We start from the raw sequence: 22,170 nt of genomic DNA on the forward strand, positions 1-22,170 counted from the left end.
CCGACCTAAAATAGAAACATCGAGCTGGGAGTGGTGGCGCACACTTGTAATCCCAGTATTTGGGAGGCTGACACAGGAGGATTGTGGTTTGTGGACAACCTCAGCTACTTAGGTCCTTTGTAACTCAGTGAGACCCGGTTTCAAAATAAAGAACAAAAAATAGGGCTGGGGGTGTGTAGCTCAGAGGTAGAATGCCCCTGGGTTATATCCCTATTACCGGGGGGGGGGGGGGGGGGGACGACCTTCCTGTTTGTGTGACTGTATTGCTAAGATAAATTTATAGCTATATTGTATTATGTGATACCTCTCGAAAATGGTTGTTCTGGTTTATATTATCAACATGTAAGTGTTTTAAGTATGTTAAAAAGTTTTTGCTTCTTATGTGTTTGCTTTTGTTTTCCTTTATGGTACTGGTTAACCTCCCGGTTGTTCTATCTTTGAATTATACCCTTAAACTTATTGATTAATTGATTGATTGATTGATTGTGGTACTGAGGATTGAACGTAGGAGCTTTCTATCTCTGAGCTGTACCCCTAGTCCTATTTATTAATTTCTTTGTTTGTTTGCTTTTTGTATATTTATTTATTTTGGTACTGGAAATTGACCCCAGGGGCATTCTACCTCTGAGCTACACCTTCTGCCCTATTTTTTTTATTCTTTATTGTGAGTTGCAGAAGGCCTCAGTAAGTAGCTGAGGCTGTCTGTGAACCTGGATCCTCCTGTTTCAGCCTCCTAATGACTGAGATTTCAAGCTGGCACCCATGCCCAGCTAGACTCAAGTAGGTTTTTTTCGGTTTTTTTTTTTTTTTTGGTGCTACTGGGAATGGAACCTAGGGGCTTCTACCTCTGGACTATACTCCCAGACCTATTTTATATTTTATTTGGAAACAGGGTCTCTTAAACTAGCTAAGGCTGGCTTTGAACCTGCACGATCCTCCTGTCTCAGCCTCCCAAGCGCGGGGATTCAAGTAGTTTTTAACATTGATTTTTAAACCATTTTAGTAGACACATAATGAATGTTCATGTTTATGAAGTACAATATGATCTTTTACTTCATGTATACAGTGTGTAGTGATCTCATCAAAGTATTTGACATACCTGTTGCCTCAAACATTCATATTTTTTTGTTTTGTTTCGGAGACATTCATAATCCTCTATTAGCTATTTTGATGTAGATTCTTTTTTTTTTTTCAGTACTGGGGATGGAACCCAGGGACATTCTACCTTTGAGAGGCACCCTCAGCCCTATTTTTTATTCTTTTTTTCTTCCTTTATTTATTTATTTTTTTGATGGTACTGGGGTGGAACCCAGGGGCTTTTCTACCTCCGGGCTATACTCACAACCCTATTTTCTACTTTATTTGGAAACAGGGTCTTACCAAGTTGCAGAGAGCCTCACTAAGTAGCTGAGGCAGGCTTCGAACCCGTGCAATCCTCCTGTCTCAGCCTCCCAAGCACTGGGATTACAAGCATGTGCCACCACGCCCGGCCTTTATTATTATTTTTTTTAAAAAACAGGGTCTCACTAAGTTGCAAAGGGCCTCACTAAGTAGCTGAGGCTGTTTGTGAACTGTGATCCTTTGTCTCAGCCTCCCAAATGCTGGGATTACAAGTGTGGGCCACCACGCCTGATTGGAATATACTCTTGACTGCTGTATTTATTTATTTATTTATTTATTTATTTATTTATTTATTTATTTATTTATTTATTTATTTATTTATTTTCAGGTCTGGGGATGGAACTCAGGGGCATTTGACCTTTGAGCTACATCCCCTGCCTTATTTTTAATTCTTTCTTTCTTTCTTTCTTTCTTTCTTTCTTTATTATTATTATTTTTTTTTTTGGTGGTACTGGGGTTCCTGGAAGCCCTTCTACCTCCGGGCTACACTCCCAGACCTATTTTATACTTTTTTTAAAATTTGGAAACAGGGTCTCTTAAGCCAGCGCGGCTGACTTCGAACCTGCGAGATCCTCCTGTCTCCACCTCCCAAGCGCGGGGATTACAAGCCTGCGCCACCACGCCCGGCTTTTATTCTTTATTTTTGAAACTGGGTCTCACTGAGTTGCAGAGGGCCTCACTAAGTAGCTGAGGCTGTCCGTGAACCACGATCCTCTAGGTCTTAGCCTCCCGAATGCTGGGATTACAAGCGTGCGCCACCATGCCCGCCCCCTTTTTTATTTATTTATGTATTTATTTTTTTGTGGTGCTGGGGATTGAACCCAGGGTCATTCTACCTCCAAGCTACACCCCCAGATCAATTTCTTATTATTCATTATTATTATTTTTTTTGTCATGCTGGGACTTGAACCCAGGTGCAGTCTACCTTGGATCTACACCCCCAGCCCGATTTTTTTATTCTTTATTTTTAAACAGGGTCTCACTAAGTTGCAGAGGACCTCTCTAAGTAGCTGAGGCTGGTCATGAACCTGGATCCTCTTGTTTCAGCCTAAGTACTGGTATTAGAAGCTTTTGCCACCATACCAGCTCTACACTTACCTTCAGTCCTAGTGAGCTCACTTTATAATCCCAGTCACTTCGGAGACTAAGGCATGAGGATTGAAAGTGAAAGGCCAATCTAGGCAATTTCGGAAGACCTTGTCACCAAATGAAAAATGATAAGGGCTAGGGATGTAACTCCGTGGTAGAGCACTACTCGGTTCAATCTCCAGTACCCCCCCACACTTGTCACCAATTACCATGTGTGCTGTAAAACATTAGGAGCTGTCTAGCTGCAAAGCCCAGTCTGTACCTTTCATCACTCTGTCTTCATTCCTTCATCCCTCCCTCCCTCCCTCTCTCTCTCCCTCCTTCCCTCCCTCCCTAACCTCTGGATACCACAATTTTCTTTTCCCTGGTACTGGGTATGCAATCCAGGGGCATTCTACCTCTGAGATACATCCCTATTTTTTTGTTCTTTATTTTGAAACAGGGTCTCACTGAGTTGCAAAGGGCCTCACTAAGTATCTGAGGCTGTCCTCGGACCATGATCCTCCTGTTTCAATCTCCCAAATGTGGTTACCACGATTTTTACTTTTTTTTTTTTTAACTGGGAATGGAACCCAGGGGCATTCTACCTTTGAGCTACATCGCCAACCCGTTTTTATTTCTTATTTTAAAACAGGGTCTCACTAAGTTGCTAAGGCTGGCCTCAAACCTATGATTCTCCTGTCCTAGCCTCCCAAGTATAAAGATTACAGGCCTGTGCTACCATGCTCTGCTCACTAGTTTATTTTCCTTTCCTTTTCTTTTCTTTTCTTTTCTTTTCTTTTTTTTTTTTTTTTTTTTTTTTGGTGTTACTGGGGTTCCTGGAAGCCCTTCTGTCTCTGGGCTACACTCCCAGACCTATTTTATTTTTGGAAACGGTCTCTTAAGCCAGTGCGGCTGGCTTCGAACCTGCACGATCCTCCTCTCTCTGCCTCCCAAGCGCGGGGATTTCAAGCGTGCGCCACCACGCCCGGCATATTTTTCTTTTCTTGTGTATGTGTGTGAAACTGGAATTGAACTTAGGGACAATCACGACTCTGATATATACTCCCTGCCCTTTTTTTTTGCTTTTGAAACAGAGTCTTGCTAGGTAGCTGAGAATCTTGAGTGTTGCTCAGGCCATCCTCTGACCTAGGGTCCTCCTGTCATACTTCCAAGTACTGGGATTACAGGCATGCACCATCCACCCAGCTTCACTAGACTACTTCCTGCTCCTATGCGCTCAACTTTTCAATATTTCACATATAAATGATAGATGATACTTCTTTTTCTGTGCCTAACTTGTTTCAGTTAACTATGTTATAGCAAATTTCAGGATTTTCTTTTTATGGCTGAGTAGTATTCCATTGTGTATTTGTGCCATATTTTGTTTTATTTTGTTTATCCTTTCATTAATTGATGGACACCTGAGATGATTCTGTCTTGGTTGCTCTTCTTGATACCCTGGGCTTTGTGCATGCTAAGCATGTGCTCTACTACTGAGCTACATCTCCAGCCCCTCTTGTTTTTTATTTCTTAATTTATTTATTTAATTAATTAATTTATTTATTTGGTACAGGGATTGAACCCAGATGCATTCTACCTCCAAGCTACGCTCCTAGTCTGATTTTATTTCCTATTTGGGAACAGGGTCTCACTGAGTTGCTAAGAGCCCCCCATGGTTGCCTGTTTCCCATTGAAATTTGTCACTGTGGTAGAGAAAATGTTTCTTTTTTTTAATTCAGTGATTTGAAATTATAAGGATCAATGACATTTAATTTCTTTTTAAGGGAGATACAACCAAATCATACTTGGCTTAAGTGTAATTCCCATTTGGAGATAACAATTCCAAAGGACTTGAAACTAAAAGAATCAGAGAAAGCTGATGAAAAGCAGTTGATTATAGTAAGTACACACTTGATGTTTTTGGTGAAGTGTTGTAAGCATCCTATTCATGCAGGTTTTAAGGAATAAACTTAGAGCAGGGCGTGGTGGCGCCTGCTTGTAATCCCAGCATTTGGGAGGCTGAGACCTGAGGATCACGGTTCATGAATAGCCTCAGGTACTTAGTGAGGCCCTTTGCAACTCAGTGAGACCCTGTTTCAAAATAATAAATAAAAAATAGGGCAAGGGGTGTACCTGGGAGGTAGAATGCCCCTGGGTTCCATGCTCAGACCCTGAAAAAAAAAAAAAAAAGATATTCTTTTTCTCCAGTGATCCTGTTTTTCACTATGAGCCTTTAGTATGGAAAATATTTCTGCTATTATAATTTTGTCTTCTTAAAATAAATAATCCACCCTCTAGCACAAAATAATTCAGTTTCTGCATTTCTAGTTTTATAACAAGTTAATAATATTTTATCTCACATTTGATCATTTCTTGAGTATATCATTTGGTCACTACCATTTTTCAGTAGTCCATTTAAGTTTTAAAATAACTGGGAGCTTAATACATAAACTAATTTTAGAAGTGGTATACATTTTAAGTTTTAGGCTTTTTTAATATATTTTTTTCATAGTCCATTGTAGTCATACATTTTAATGGGGTACAGGTATACTTTATTTTTATTACGCATGTGTATGTATGTTTGTATTGTATGTATGTTGTGCTGGGGGCTGAACCCAAGGAATTGGCTACACCCCCAGCTCTATTTTACTTTTATTTAGAAACACTGGCTTCCTAAGTTACTAACAGGCTAAGTTGCTAAGGCTGGCTTTGAACCTGCGATGTCCTTCTCTGAGCCTCCATTACAGATGTATACCACCATATCTAGCTTATACATTATTGTTTTAAGATTATAGTTTACAGGAAGAAAACCCAGTATTTTTTTAAAATTTTTTTATTGGTGCATTATATTCATACATTATATTGGGATAAAAAACTTGTGTGTACATACATGTATACATCACTGATTTAACCCCTACCCAATTCCCACCCCATTCCCTTCCCATCCCTTCTTCCCTTGCACCTATGTTTGGGGCATAGATGTTGATTATTGTTATTTCCTCTTGCTGGATTATTCCTTTTACCAGTAAAATATGACCTTCTTTGTCTCTTCTAATAAGTTTGGGTTTGAAGTCTAACTTGTCTGATATCATAGTTGTTACTCCTGCTTGTCTTTCGAGTTCTATTAGCATGGATTACCTTGCTCCAGCCCTTTACCTTGAGTTTGTTCCTATCTTTACTTGTAAGGTGTGTTTCTTGTAAGCAGCAGATGGATGGATTCTGGTTTTTAATCTATTTTGCCACTTTATGTCTTTTTATTTGGGAGTTGAGGTCATTTATATTCAGTGTGTTTATAGAGAGGTAATTTTTAATTCCTAACATATTAAGGTTTTATTTCTGTTTGAGATACTGTTTATTCTTTGCTTAGTTGTCTGCTGGATGGGAAATCTTGTTTCTTTGGTTCTGGTGTGTGTTACCTATTTCTTCTTTGCAGTTAATCTCTTTGAGTATTTTCTCTAGCGCTGGTTTTGAAGACAAATTCCTTCAGTTTCTGTTTGTCATGGAAGCTTCTTATTTCCCCATCTAATTTGATAGTTTTGCTGGGTAGGAAATTTTTGGGTGGAAGTTGTTTTTTTTCAGAGTTTGGAATATGTTACTCCACGCCCTTCTGGCTTTCATGACTTGGTTTGGGAAGTCTGGAGTGATTCTAATTGGTTTGCCTCTGAATGTCACTTGGCCTTTTGTTTTTGTTGCCTTTAAGATTCTCTCCTTGGCTTCCACATTAGTCATTTTGACAATTATGTGGCGTGGGGATCCTCTTCTCCAATCCTGTCTGAAGGGACTTCTATAAGTTTGCTGGACCTGTGTATCGACCTCTTGCTCTATGTTTGGAAAATTTTCTGCTATCACTTCCTTGAAGAGATTATTGATCCCTTTGATTTCACCTTTTTTTTTCCCTCCTCTATTCCAATTATTCTTAGGTTAGCTCTTTTAAAATGGGCCCATATTTCTTCAATGTCAAATTCTTGCTGCCGGATTTTTTTTTCTCTAAATTAGAGACTATGCATTCATTTTTGGAGTGATCATCTTCTAGGAGCAAGATTCTATTCTCCATGTGCTCTAATCTGTTGAATTGAGGCCTTTACTTCAATGATTGCATCCTTTATCTCTTTTAGACTCTCTCTGAATTTTTTTCAAAAGTCCTCTATTATCTACAATTATTTTCCTGATTTGATCTTCTAGAGATCTCTGAATTTCTGTGTTATCAGGTTCTGATGTTGTGGGGTTGTGGGCATTCATTGCTCCATTGTTATTCCTCTTTCCCATGATTTTGGAAGTTTGTGCCTTCTCTGGGTCACTACGACTTCACTTAGGGTGCTCTGTATCTTGAGTCTGTGGTATCTCAGTCACCACTACTCCTTTACTGGGTTGTATCGCAAAGTCTCAGACCCAGGGAGTCAGTCGAGGCTGTTTTAGACCATGGGGGCTCCAAGCTGGGCGTTCTCCCACGGGGAGCTGCAACTATGGTGTGATATCTCTGCCACCGCCACTCCCCCACTGGGTTGGACTGCAAAAATCTCCCTGACCCAGGGAGACTATCTGCACAAGTCCCTGGGGGTGCAGTACTGGGATTTTTCCTCTAGGGGCCACAATTTGACTCACGGTTGTTGAATGCACTGATGGAGCTGTAGTGGACTCGATGAACTTGCTGTTGCTGCCGCTGGCAATATGGTGCCGCTGCTATGCCCTCGGCCGTGAAGCTGGCGTATTTCTTCTCTGGTTTTGAGCTCTGCTCTGAGTCTCTGCAGGCTGTGCTGAGCCCGGCCCCTGGGAGCTTTAGACGCTCCTTGCTCCGAAAACTGCTGGATTCCTCCAGGCTGTTCCGCAGCTGCTCATCTCAGCTCACTGTCCACCCCTCCTCTCTGGAGCCTGGTGGCTTGTTGAGTGCACAGATCTGTAGCCGTCCGGTAGACTTGGCCGTGAGGCCAGCGTATCTCCTCTCTGGTTTTGAGCTCAGTTCTGAGTTCCCCCTCCTCTCTGAAGCCTGGTGCTGCGAGGGACGGCGCCGGCACGGCTCTGCACCACGGCACTGCAGGCTGGTTTCTTTTCTGGCGTCTGGTTGTTCTTCCAGCCCTCTTTTTCTCTGTCCCTTGTATTTACAGTTTTTCTCTGCTGATGGTGTTTTCTGGCTAAGAAAGGCGCTGATTTTGTGGTAATAGAGATCAATTGTTAGCGGGACTTGTAAACGCCGCTTTTCTCCCTCGCCATCTTCCCGGAAGTCAAACCCAGTATTTAACATGAAGTAGGACATAAATATCCTATAGTTTGGTTTCAAGGTAGAAAAGAGGTGGATAGTTGGATTGATTGCAGAATTGAGGATAGCCTCAGTAAGTAATGAGGCTTTGATCAACATAACAAGACCCTGTTTCAAAATTAAAATAAAATAGGGCTGGAGTAAAGGTTGGAGGTGGAATGCCCCTGGTTTCAATCCCCAGCATTACAAAAAAAAAAAAAAAGGACCCAAAATAATAGGGAAATGTAATAAATATGTAGTTCTAGTTAGTGTAATTAAAGAAGCTTTTGAAACTGGATGATGGGTTGTAATTTTTTTTTGGGGGGTGGTACTGGGGTTCCTGGAAGCCCTTCTACCTCCGGGCTACACTCCCAGACCTATTTTTTATTTTTGGAAACAGGGTCTCTTAAGCCAGCGCAGCTGACTTCGAACCTGCGCGATCCTCCTGTCTCTGCCTCCCAAGCGCGGGGATTACAAGCGTGGACCACCACGCCCGGCTGGGTTGTAATTTTAATGTCAGAGAATAACTTTTTTTTTCCCTAACTTTTTTTTCCTCTTACAGTACAGGGGATGCATCTCATGGTCATTCTATCTCTGAGCCATACCCCCCGGCCTATTTCTTATTTTTTATTTTTGAAACAGGGTCTCACTGAGTTGCAAAGGGCCTCATTAAGTAGCTGAGGCTGTCCGTGAACTTGGGTCCTCCTGTCTCAGCCTTCCAAATGCTGGGATTACAAGCATTCTTTGATACATATTATTAAAACAATTCTAAATACAAGACAATTTAAATATTTTTGCTTCAAATATGTCCGCTACCCACTACATTCGTAACATTAATAAGAATCTATTTATAGCCAGGTGCGGTGGCTCATGGCTTCTAATCTCAGTACTCGGGAGGCTAAGACAGGAGGACTGCAGGTTTAAAGCTAGACTCTATCAGCAACTTCGCAAATAAGAACAGAATTGGAGCCAGGCGTGGTGGCGCACTCTTGTAATCCCAGCATTCGGGAGGCTGAGACCAGAAAATTACAATTTGCGGAGAGCCTCAGGTACTTAGGCTCTTTGCAACTCAGTGAGACCGTTTCAAAATAAAGGATAAAAAATAGGGCTGAGGGTATAGCTTGGAGGTAGAAGGCCCCCTGCATTCCATCCCCAGTACCACAAAACATACACACACACACACACACACATATATTATACAGATAATATATATTATACAGATTTGGACATTAGTATCTCAGTGTATATAATCAACAGTGAATGTTACTTCTCAAAGATTAAGCAATTTTTTGTATTCGCTTCTCAAAGATTAAGCAATTTTTTGTGTTCACACTGTAGCCTTCCAGGCTGATATGCTAGGATAATTGTTTTAGAGTTGTGACACACGCCAGTAATCCCAGTACTTGGTTGGCTGAGACAGGAGATTCACAGGTTCACAGCCAGCCTCAGCTACATTTTTTTTCCCCCAGTACTGGGGATGGAACCCAGGGGCATTCTATCTCTGAGCACAACACCTCCAGCCCTATTTTTTATTCTTTATTTTGAAACAGGGTCTCACTGAGTTGCAAAGGGTCTTACTGAATAGTAGCTGAGGCTATCCTCGAACCTCGATCCTCCTGTCTCAGCCTCCCAAATGCTGGGATTACAAGCGTGTGCCACCATGCCTGGCTATGCCTCAGCTACTTATTGAGGCCCTCCACAACTTAGTGAGACCCTGTTTCAAAATAAAGAATAAAAAATAGCGTTGGGGCTGTAGCTCTCAGGTAGAGTGCCTCTGGGTTCAATCCCCAGTACCGCAAAGAAAAAAAAAAATAATAATAATAATTGTTTTGGAAAGAACAAACTTTTTTTTTTTTTTTTTTTTTTTTGGTAAATAGGATGCAGGACAAAAAAGATTTGGAGCAGTGTCCTGTAATGTTTGTGGAATGCTTTACACAGCTTCAAATCCAGAAGATGAAACCCAGCATCTACTTTTTCATAACCAGTTTATAAGTGCTGTAAAATATGTGGTAAGTGGAATTTGTGGTTTTTAAAATGTCAAAATCAGATAGGTCAAAAGATAAATTGCCAAACTTAAATCATTGAAAAATTCCTGTTTTTAGGAAACAATAATGTATACAAAGAACATGTAATATGTATACTGGCTTACTTAAAAGCAAGGCCAAATGTAAAAACCAGGTAATTTGTTCTGACTTTGTTGTGGGATTTTTAATTGAAATTATATTTTTATACAATAGTTATTGTCCCTATTCTAGGAAGTCATGCTATTCAACTTGAGTATATTTCTTTAAAGTTTGCTTTGATTTTAATAATTGTTACCGTTGATAGCTAATATTCACGTAGGTTGTACTTAGGGATTGATCGATACATACTATGTTAAATGGGTAGTTTAGGGATTTCTTTTATCTTTGTCATAGATTTTCTACATAAAATTAAAAATGAAAAATTCTATATTAAAGAAATCTCACAAAGTAAATATGTCTTTAGTATAAAATATACTTAGTGTAAAATACATTTTTAATTCAAATGCCTTTGAGGCATAATGGATATTATTATTTCTGAAAATGGCAAAAATTTTTAGCAGTTTTGAACCATATCAGATATCTTGTGAAAATAGTAATTTAAAGTAATTGCTGTTTGCCTATATCTGAAATGGAATCTGCCTTTATTATATGCATGTTACCTTCAGTACTGCACACTCACGTTAATAAGACCTCCAGGATATCTGAACTGAGATGGCCCCTCATTTCATACAGGCCTGTGTAGGCACGAGACATGGAACGACCTAAGGCCGTGTTGGCTCAGTTAAATCCATGTCCTTAGCGTCGGTTGCAGCATTCATATTCATTGTTTCATTCTTTCACTTCTGCTCAGGAGATGTGAGGGGTTTTTTGTTCTTGCTTTTTTGGTTCCATACTGTGGCCATCCTTTATGTTCTTTATTTTTCATCTGCCGCTTCTGTACATCCTTTTCCTGTGCTTCACTAAATAAAATATAATGTATATGGGTACAGAATATCAATAGCCAGACATGATTTATCATTTGAAATTGTACTTCTTAAATTTCACGATATTAATGTCCTTGTATCTTTTTTATTTTTCATTTTTTTGTTGCTGGAGATTGAACCCAGGGGCCTTCTACCTCTATAGCCCTATTTTATTTAATTTTGAAACTTAGTGTCTCAGTAAGTTGTGGAAAGCCTTGCTAAATTGCTGTGGCTGACCAAGAACCTGTGATCCTCCTCTCTCAGCTTCCTTCTCAGCACTGGGGTTATAGGTTTGCGCTCCCCATCTCTCGCCATATTCTTGCATCTTGAAAAGAAAATGGTTCTTTCAGGCAGCTAAATTGTAGAATACTTAAGGTCAGAGATAGTTAGGAATGGTAGTGCATGTCCTGTACTTGGGATACTAAGACAGAATGATCTCAGGTTTGAGGCCAGTCTCAATAACTGAGCACAACCCTGTTTGAAAATAAGAAATAAGTTGAGTGTGGTGGCGTAAACTTGTAATCCCAGTACTTGGGAGGCTGAGACAGGAAGATTGCAGTTTCTTGGCCAGCCTTAGCAATTTGTGAGACCATTCCCAATTTGATGAGACCCTGTTTCAAAATAAAGAATAAAATAGGGCTGGGGGTATATCTTAATGTAGAATGCCACTGGGTTCCATCCTCAGTACCACAAAAAAAAAAAGAAAAGAAAATAAGATGATAAACAAATAAGACAGGTGTGGTGGTACATGCTTGTAATCCCAGTATTGGGAGACTGAAACAGAATCACAGGTTTGTGGACCGCCTCAGCTACTTAGTGAAGCCTTCTGCAACTTGATGAGACTGTGCTTCAAAATAAAAATAAAATAGGGTTAGGGGTGTAGCTCACGGGTAGAATGCCCCTGAGATCAATCCCCAGCACCACAAAAAAAAAGGGCGGGGGAGGAATGAAGCTCAGAGGTAGAATGCTCTTGGTTTCTATTCCTAGTACTAAGAAAACAGTTTTTTCCAGTTTATTTTATATAACTAAACATTGTAGAAGCCATTTTCAGTCAGTTGACATTATTTAATTCTAGTGATCACTTAGTTTTCTAAAATTATTTTTTAAATTATGTTTAAAAGGCTTAATTCTTTTTTTTTTTGGTTGTAATAGGGGTGGAACCCAGGGGCCTTCTATCTCTGGGCTATACTCCCAGACATATTTTTAAAATATTTTTTATTTGGAAACAGGGTCTCTTAAGCCAGTGGAGGCTGGCTTCGAACCTGGGCTATCCTCTGTCTCGGCCTCCAAAGTGTGGGATTACAAGCGTGCGCCACCATGCCCGGTATAAAAGGCTTAATTCTTTACCTTAGGAAAATTTTAATTTCTGAGAGAATCAGGAAGTAGGTTTTCTACTCTTTCAAATTACCAAAGGAACTTGATTTATGTGAGAAGCTCTAGTTATCACCTTCTAAACAAATTCTATTTCCCCTGCAAAGCTCCAGATATTGTAGTGAACTAGGGAAGATTGAGTCCTGTCCCAGCTGACCCCGCCTCCCATCCCCCTTGATGGGACAGAGCTATGGGTTGTTTTATTTATTTGGGAAATAAGCTAATGAGAAGGAATTGAGTTTAGCAGCTGCCCATCTTTTGCTAACAAGGTCATTATTCTTACCGTTTGCTATTTTCAGATGTAGTTATCCATAGAGTCTGAGTAGAGAGTACTCAGTTGTAGCATTCTTTCCTAGTGTATAGAGAGAGGATGAAAGTGAAACTGGTTTAATGATATTCTGTTGCGGACACATATTTTGGGTTTTGATGTTAAAACATTTATTGGATACCTTGTATTGTGCCTGCATAGACATTAAGCATTGATAAGTGCTTTACAAAAGCATCTAAATTAATGTTAATTTTATCTGTTGTTATTATTATTTTTTTGTTTGTGTGTTACTGGGAGTGGAACCCAGGGGCATTCTACCTCTGAGCTACATCCCCAGCCCTATATATTATTCTTTATTTTGAAACAGGGCCTCACTGACTTATAAAGGGCCTCACTAAGTAGCTGAGGCTGTCCGTGAACTGTGATCCTCCTGTCTCAGCCTCCCAAATGCTGGGATTATAAGCGTGTGCCACCACGCTTGCTCAGCATTTTTGTATATTGGTAAAAAGCAAATACAAAAGTCATTTGGTGTTCTGGCGTTCACTGTGTTAAATGGACTGTATTTAAGAGTGAGGTTTATTTTAATTTTATTTTATTTTATTTTTTTTGTGGTACTGGGGGTGGATCCCAGGGGCTCTTCTACCTCTGGGCTATACTTCCAGACCTATTTTTATATTTTATATGGAAACAGGGTTTCACTAAGTTGCTGAGAGCCTCACTCAGTGGCTGAGGCTGGCTTCGAACCTGTGCGATCCTCCTGTCTCAGCCTCTCAAGCTCTGGGATTCCAAGTGTATGCCACCATGCCTGGCTGAGGTTTATGTTTTATATAGTAATACAACTTTCTTTCTTTCTTTCTTCTTTCTTTCTTCTTTCTTTCTTTCTTTCTTTCTTTCTTTCTTTCTTTCTTTCTTTCTTTCTTTCTTTCTTTCTTCTTTTTGCGGTACTGTGGAATGGAACCCAGGGGCATTCTACCTCTGAGGTACACTTCCAGCCCTAATTTTTAGTCTTTTTTATGTTTGAAACAGGATCTTACTAAGTTGCAAAGGGTCTAAGTAGTAGCTGAGGCCGTCCACAAACCGTGATCCTCCCATCTCTGCCTCCCGAATGCTGGGATTACGAGCATGCGCCACCGTGTCCGGCTTGATACAAGATTCTTTAGAAAATAAGCTTAATACTTTTTGTAGATAAGGAAGTCATCTGCCAATTAGGAGCTGCTAATATCCTATTTTCAAAAGTTTAAACTTGAGACAGGAGGATCCTGGTTTGCAGTCAGCCTCAGCTACTACTTAGTAAGTACCTCTGCAACTCAGTGAGACCCTTTTTCAAAAAAAAGAATAAAAAATAGGGCTGGGGGTGTAGCTCGGAGGTAGAATGCCTCCAGGTTCCATATCAGTACCACACACACACAAAAAAAAAAAACACCAAAGAAAAGGTTAGAGTAATAACTAAGTTCTGTTGTCATAGTAGAAAGTGCTGCCCATAGAGTCTGTTCTGGCTTGACTCGGTGTTTGCTTTTTCTTTCCCTAGTCTCTTATCTTGGTTTGGGTTAGGGAAGAGTAGGTAGATTATTTTTTTATTCTTGCTCTAGTGTTTGTCCTGAGGGGTTCTGGGGTTGAACCAGGGGCATTCTATCCCAGAGCTCTACCCTCAGCCCTTTTTATTTTGAAACAGTCTTACTAGGTTGCTGAGGTTTGTGTGAAACCTAGGACCCTACTGTCTCAACCTCCACAAACTGGGATTATTGGTGTGTGCCACCATGCCAGGCTTATTTCTTCATTTAATCCCATCTGCCTCATTGACACCATTTGGGGAAATTAATGACACGTGTGTGTGTGTGTGTGTGTGTGTGTGTGTGTGTGTGTGTGTGTGTGTGTTGGTGGGGATTGAACCTAGAGGCATATTTGAAAACAGGGTCTCACTAGGTTAATAAGAGTCTCGCTGCTTGCTAAGGCTGTCCTCAAACCTCTGTCCTCATGTCTCAGCTTCCTAAATACTGGGACTACAGATGGGTGCCACCACACCCAGCTTGGCTTTTTTTCTTTTTAAGAGACAATGTCTTGCTATATTGCTCAGGCTGTATAGATTCCAGGGCTTTAGTGATCCTTTTATATCAGCCTGACAAGAAGCTGAGAATACAGGTGTGTGACACCACATCTGGCTTCGGGAAATGAATTTTACCTGACTTACTAGGTATTCTTTTTTTGTGTATATGGCAGTGGGGATTGAGCCCAGAGGCATTCAACCTCTGAGATATACCCCCCAGCCCTATTTATTTAATTAATTTATTTATGCGGATCTGAGAATAGAACCCAGGGCATTTGACCTCCGAGCTACACCCCCTGCACACCCCCTGCCCTATTTTTTATTCATTATTTTGAAACAGGGTCTCACTAAGTTGCAGAGGGTCTCACTAAGTAGCTGAGGCTGTCTGCAAACCGTGATCCTCCTGTCTCAGCCTCTGGAATGCTGGGATTACAAGCGTGCGCCACCACACCCAGCTCCTATTTTATTTTTAATTGGAAACAAGGCCTCACTAGGTTCATTTAAGTCTCACTACTTATTGAGGCTTTCCTTGAACCTGGCATCTTCCTGGCTTTGCCTCCTATGTACTGGGATTACAAATGTGTGCCACCACGCCCAGCTTAGATCAATATGAAGGAACCTCTTTATGCCTCATGGGGAGCCTGAATTCTGGTTTAGAGCTAGGAGCTACTTCTGTTTCCATCATGAACTAGATTTTTTTTTTTTTTTTTTTTTTGGTGGTACTTGGGGTGGAACCCAGGGGCTTTTCTACCTCTGGCTATACTTCCAGACCTATTTTATATTTTATTTGGAAGCAGAGTCTCAGTAGGTTGCTGAGAACCTCACTAAGTAGCTGAGGCTGGCCCCTATGTGATCCCCCTGTCTCAGCTTCCCAAGGGCTGAGATTGCAAGTGTGTGCTACCACGCCTATCTAGATAATTATTCTTAAAAGTGTGATGAGAAAATAAGAGATTTTTTTTCTTTATTCATCAGGCCAGGAACCTATGAAACTGTCAGAAATTCACTTGTAATTTTGGTGTTCGATAATGGGTTCTTTGAGCTAAGTGTGATGGTACATGCTTGTAATCCTAGTACTTGGAAGGCTGAGACAGGAAGATCATAGGTTCAAGGACAGCCTTAGCAAGTAGTGGGACTCTAATCAACCTAGCAAGACCCTATTTCCAAATAAGAAATAAAATTGGTCTTCAGGTGTAGCTCTGAGGTAGAACGCCTCTGGATTCAATACCCAGTACAAAAAAAAAAAAAAAAAAGTGGGTTCTTTACAGAGAAACTGTTTTCAGAGATTTGTAATAAATTAAAACTTAGGAACTAGCCTGACATGGTTGTGCACACTCGTAATCCCAGCATATGGGAGACTGAGACAGGAGGATCACGGTTCGAAGACAGCGTCAGCTACTTAGTGAGGTCCTCTGCAACATAGTGAGATCCTGTTTCAAAGTAAAGAATAAGAAATAGGGCAGCTATGAACATGGGTATGCATATGTTACTGTCGTTCTCTGATTTCAACCCCTTTGGAAAGATACCCAGGAGTGGTAAAGCCGGATCATATGGTCACAATTTGTAATAGCCAAAATACGGAACCAACCTAGGTCTCCATCAACAGATGAATGGATTGCAAAATTATGGGAAATACGCACAATGGAATTCTATTCAGCTGTATAAGAAAGAACAAATCATAGCATTTGCAAGAAGATGGAAAGATCTGGAGAATAATATGTTAAGTGAGATTAGTCAAGCATAAAAGAGAAGGGACATATGTTTTCTCTAATATGCCCAAAGTAGGGAGTAGTAGGAATAACAAGAGGGACCCCAGATAATGGGGGAAACCTCAGCAAAGCTAGAGTGGAAGGATAGGAGAGGAAGAAGGCTGAGGGTGATGAATGGAGGAGCTACATCTGAATATGTGTAAAAGTATGAATGTAGCATGGTTAGTGTGGACACTCATGGGAGGGGGGAAGGGGGACCGTGGGGGGGAGGCCACTAAGCACAGTCCAAATGATACCATTTTATTTATATGTTTCACATATAAATAAAATATGAAAAAAAAAAAAGAAATAGGGCAGGGGTGTAGCTCAGAGGTAGAATGGCCCTGGGTTCCATTCCCAGATCCAAAAAAGAAGAAGAGAAATCGAGGAGGAGGAGGAGGAGGAGGAGGAGGAGGAGGAGGAGGAGGAGGAGGAGGAATCTATGGTTCATAACATAGTATAAGTAAAGCAGGAGAAAATGTAACATCTTTCTGGGGAGTGGCAAGTAGAACATTTTGATTGAATCTGAGGATTTTTGTGGATGATGAGATGATAAAATTATATTACTATCAAATTAAATTGGAATTTTTTATTCATATTTTTTGTTGTATTTTGTTCTTTTTGCGGGTCTGAGGATGGAACCCAGAGGCATTTAACCTCCGAGCTCCCCCTGTCCAATTTTTTCTTCTTTATTTTGAAACAGGGTCTCACTGAGTTGCAGAGGGCCTCACCAAGTAGTAGCTGAGGCTGTCTGCGAACCGTGATCCTCCAGTTTCAGCCTTCCAAATGCTGGATTACAAGCGTGCGCCACCATGCCCAGCTTCATATGTTGTTTGGATGTACTATTTTTTGTTCCTAAGGTGTGGAAGAATTTTGAGCATTGTCAGTGATAATCATTAAATAATATTTAGCTGGACATGATGAGCATGCTTATAATCCCATGTGGAGACAAAAGGATTACAGGTTCATGGCCAGCCTCAGTTACTTAGGCCCTCTGCAATTTAGCAAGACCTTGTTTAAAAATAAATAAAAAATAGAGATGGGGCTGTAGCTCAGAGGTAGAACTTTCCCGCGTTCAATCCCTAGTATCACCCTTATGGGGGGGGGGGTGAAAGGGAGGAGAAATATTTCAGTGGCATATATACAGTGTATATATGCGTAAGATTGTAGGGACTGTGTGGGATTGTAGAGGCTGGCCTCGAACCTGTGATTCTTCTGTTTCAGACTCCCAAGTACTGGGAATAGGCCTGTACCACTCTACTTGTATATTTCAAACATTAGGTTTCTGTTTCTCTATTCTTAGACCCTGGGTTTTTAATTTATTACTTCATTGGACCTTAATAGACTTAGAACATTGTGTGGTATAAATATAGAATAGGAGCAGCACTTCCAAGTATTAGAAAGAAAACTTGCTTTGGGATAGTGGGCTAAACAGTGGATGAAAATTTCTCCAGTCTGAAATGTGCAACAAATTGTGTGTGTGTGTTCTCAGAACTTATTTGTTTATTTTTGTGGGTCTGGGGATGGAACCCAGAGGCATTTGACCTCTGAGCTACATCCCCTGCCCAATTTTTTATTCTCTATTTTGAAACAGGGTCTCACTGAGTTGCAGAGGCCTCACTAAGTAGCTGAGGCTGTCTGCGAACCGCGATCCTCTGCTCTCAGCTTCCCAAATGCTGGAATTACAAGTGTGTGCCACCACGCCCGGCAAAACTTATTTTATTTGGTGCATTGTTTTATATATATGGAGTACAGTTTATCAGAAAAATTCATGCACACAACTCTAGGTGCCCGCCCACCATTTCTTTGAGATTGGAACTGGTAAATTTGTATACGTTCATAGGATTGTTTCTACTGTTGAATCCTTTTTTGGGGGGGTTACTTGGGGTGGAACACAGAGGCATTGTACCTCCAAGCTATACCCCCAGCCAGATTTTATACCTTACTTGGAAAGAGGGTCTCGCCAACCTGCTGAAAACCTCAGTAAGTTGCTAAGGCTGGGATTGCTACTAGGTTGGTACTTGCCAGTCTCCTAGTACTGGCTACAGGTGTGCGCCACTACACCCAGCTTACTGTTGAATTCTTTATGACTTCCACAAATATATAATAGACATTATATATATATATTTGTGTGTGTGTGGCACTGGGGTTGAACCCAGGGGCATTCTGTCTCTAAGCTACACACCTGGCCCTATCTTATTTAGTTATTTATTTTTTGGAGGCTGATGAGAGTCTCACTACTTGCTGAGGCTGTCTTGAACCCACGATCCTCCTGTTTCAGCCTCCCATGTACTGGCATCACCAGGCCCTGATCTCAGCGATACATTTTTAAGGAGTTCTCAAAGTCTAGGGATGGGGATGAGAGGGTACCCTGTAACTTACCTAGTAGCAAATAAAAACAAATATCTCACCTAGCCGCCCACCTTGTATCTTTTCCTGTGCCAGATGGTACCACTGTCCCCTCATTTCCTCAAGCTGCTGCCTTCAAAGTAATCTTTCGGTTGTTTTGTTGTTTTGTGGTACTGGGGATGGAACCTAGGGGACTTCTACCTCTGAGCTACACTCCCAGACCTATTTTATACTTTTTATTTGGAAACAGGGTCTCTTAAGCCAGCACGGCTGGCTTCCCTCCTGTCTCCGCCTCCCAAACGTGGGGATTACAAGCGTGCACCACCACGCCTGGCTTAGATTTTTTTTTTTTTTTTTTTTTGGTGGTACTGGGGTTCCTGGAAGCCCTTCTACCTCCGGGCTACACTCCCAGACCTATTTTTTATACTTTTTTATTTGGAAACAGGGTCTCCTAAGCCAGCGCGCGCGGCTGGCTTCGAACCTGCGCGATCCTCCTGTCTCTGCCTCCCAAGTGCGGGGATTACAAGCGTGCGCCACCACGCCCGGCTAGATTTTTTTTTTTTTTAATGTAGATGTCCAAGCCCGGTGTGGTGGCGCACGCTTGTAATCCCCGCGCTTGGGAGGCTGAGACAGGAGGATTGCACAGGTTCGAAGCCAGCCTCGGCTACTTAGTGAGGCTCTCAGCAACTTAGTGAGACCCTGTTTCCAAATAAAATATAAAATAGGTCTGGGAGTATAGCCCGGAGGTAGAAAGCTTCTGGGTTCCACCCCCCAAAAAATAATACATACATACATACATACATACATACGTGTAGATGTCCATGTTCCAGCACTTTCTTCCCACTTTATTGCCTTGCTGGTGTTTATGGGAACCTTTTCCTGGGCTCTGCTGTTTTATCGGTGTTTGTGCTCTATCACCAGCTCCACGCACTGTCTTCAGTACTGTGACTTGATAGCAAGTCTTCATAGTGGTGTCAGCCCTCAGTTTTGTTTTTTCTAAGTTGTCATGTTGTCTATTCCTGGGGCTTTTCTCTCCATGATAAACTTTAGAAGTAGTTCGTTGATAAACACAAAATAACTTGCTGGGATTTTAATTAGGAGTGGAAAGATTTTATAGATTTAATCTGAAAAAACTGACCTGTTGACAATATCAAATCTTCCTGTCTTGAAACTTTCTTTTTCTTTTTTTTCCCTTTTGTATTGGGGATGGAACCTAGGGGCGTTCTACCTCCGAGCTACGCCCCCAGCCCATTTTTGATTATTTATTTTGAAACAGGGTCTCAGTGAGTTGCAAAGGGCCTCACTAAGTAGTAGCTGAGGCTGTCCTTGAACTGAGATCTGATGATCATCCTGTCTTAGCCTCCCAAATACTGGGATTACAAGTGTGCGCCACCATGCCCGCCATCACTCCCAGCTTTGAAGCGTTCTTATACATTGGGCCTTGTGTAAGCCCAGGCGAGCTTAGCTTTTTTTTGGGGAGGGGGGGTGTTACTGGGGATTGAACCCAAAGACATTCTTCCTCTGAGCTACACCCCACCCCCACCCCTGTTTTATTTTGGGACTTTTTTTTGTGGTGCTGGGGATGAAATCCAGGGGCCTTCTACCTCCGGGCTATACTCCTAGACCTATTTTATATTTTATTTGGAAACAGTCTCAGTAAATAGCTGAGGCTGGCTTCGAACCTACGCGATCTCCTGACTCAGCCTCCCAATTACTGGGATTACAGGTGTGCGCCACCACGCCTGGCTGGACCCTATTTTGTTTTGAAACAAGGTCTCAATTAAGTTGATGAGAGTCTCAATCCTTGCTGAGGCTGTCCTCCAACCTGGGATCCTCTTGTTTTAGCCTCTCAAGTACTGGATTACAGGTGTGTACCACCATGCCCAGCTGAGCTTTGCCTTCTGTTAGTTAACTGAGTTATTGATCTCTCCGATCTAATGAAAAATTGAGCTTGGAGCCAGGCATGGTGGTACACACTTGTAATCCCAGCATTCGGGAGACTGGAGGATCGTAGTTCGCAGACAGCCTCAGCTACTTAGTGAGGCCCTCTGCAACTTAGACCCTGTTTCAAAATAAAGAATAAAAAATAGAGCAGGGGATGTAGCTGGGAGGTTGAATGCTCCTGGGTTCCACCCCCAATCACTCCCCCACACAAATAAAATAAAAATTGGGTTTGGGGTAGATTAGAGTTGGGTTTAAACTTTAGTTTTTAGTTTTCTTCTGCTTTTAAATTTCTTGAGGTTGCCGGGCGTGGTGGCGCACACTTGTAATCCCCGCGCTTGGGAGGCGGAGACAGGAGGATCGCGCAGGTTCGAAGTCAGCCGCGCTGGCTTAAGAGACCCTGTTTCCAAATTTAAAAAAAAGTATACAATAGGTCTGGGAGTGTAGCCCGGAGGTAGAAGGGCTTCCAGGAACCCCAGTACCACCAAAAAAAGATTTCTTGAGGTTGATAGCAGAGATTGGGGATCTAATCATTAGGACACATGAGCTGTAAACTTGCCAGCCAAACTCAGGAGATGTGCCCTGGGAGAGAGTTGCTGGGGAATTCCGACTGTATTTAGAGCCCCTCCAGGTTTTAGGCTGCTATCCCGCCCTACTTAGTGGGCATTCAAGTTTTGGTTGGTTTCTCTTTGTCCCTTTTCCTTGGTGTGATTGAGAGAGTGTGTGTGGGTGTGTTATACTGGGGATCCTCTACCTACCGTAGGCGTGTGCGCGCGCGCGTGTGTGAGTGATGCTGGGGACCCTCTGCCTGTCATAGGCTGTTGGAGTCAGGAGCAATACTGATGAGCTAAGGTTTGCTCACTGAGCCCAAATAACCTTAAAATGATAAAGGTCAAGTATTTCTAATATACTGGTAAGTTGTTGGTACCAGTTGAAAAGTGTTTAGTATATGAAATCTACTAATGAGATGCTTAGGATTCATTTAGTATGTGAGTGTGACAAAAAAGAATCTTGTAAAATTTCCCCCAGTCTTTTAAAATTGTTTTTGTGAGAGCCAGCAGTGGTGGCGCATGCTTGTAGTCCCAGTACTTGAGAGGCTGAGATCAGGAGGTTGCAGTTCGCGGCCAGCCTCCGCCAACGCAGCTGAAGCGTGTGGTGGGGTTGTAGACGCAGTGGCGGCGCCCAGGCCGCTCAGCTTCCTGCGGTGCTCGTGACACTTCGGAGGAGGGAGTGCTGGCTTAGGCTGACCATGATTCATTTTAACATGCGCTTGGTAAAAACTATCAAATCAAGACTAGTTTTAACTTTAATATACTTAAACTAAGTTTAATTAAAGTGTAACTCAATTAAAATTTAAAGTTAAAACTACCATAAAAATTGCATACTCGTATTTGTATATATACATACATGGCAGTATGCCTGGGTAATGAGTGCCAAACAAAATGCAAAGACTAAGCCAGGCGTGGTGGGCACACTTGTAATCCCAGCATTTGAGAGACTGAGACAGGAAGATCGCGGTTCTTGGACAACTTCAGCTACTTAGTGAGGCCCTCTGCAACTCAGTGAGATCCTGTTTCAAAATAAAGAATAAAAAATACGACTGGGGGTGTAGCTCAGAGGTAGACCGCACCTGGCCGCAAAAAAAAAAAAAAAAAAAAGAAAAGAAAAGAAAAGAAAGAAAGAAAACATTTGGCTGGGTGTGGTGGTGCATGCCTGTTCTGGGCCAGCCTCACCATCGCTGATCCTGTCTCAAAATTAAAA

The 22,170-nt window shown here is 41.6% G+C and overlaps 1 protein-coding gene across 1 annotated transcript in view; it reads left to right on the forward strand.

The window, feature by feature from the left end:
- The window catches only part of ESCO1 (establishment of sister chromatid cohesion N-acetyltransferase 1), a gene marked incomplete at its 5' end in the record, with an annotated part of 47,689 nt that overhangs the window by 11,724 nt on the left and 13,795 nt on the right, over positions 1–22,170 (forward strand). Inside the window, 2 exons of the mRNA XM_080714717.1 lie at positions 4,257–4,371; positions 9,583–9,714. Coding sequence (XP_080570843.1) covers positions 4,257–4,371; positions 9,583–9,714 — 247 coding nt within the window. The remainder of the gene's footprint in view (positions 1–4,256; positions 4,372–9,582; positions 9,715–22,170) is intronic.

The sequence above is a fragment of the Muscardinus avellanarius genome, assembly GCF_963383645.1.
Source record: "Muscardinus avellanarius genome assembly, chromosome: 17".
In the NCBI taxonomy this organism is placed as follows: domain Eukaryota; kingdom Metazoa; phylum Chordata; class Mammalia; order Rodentia; family Gliridae; genus Muscardinus; species Muscardinus avellanarius.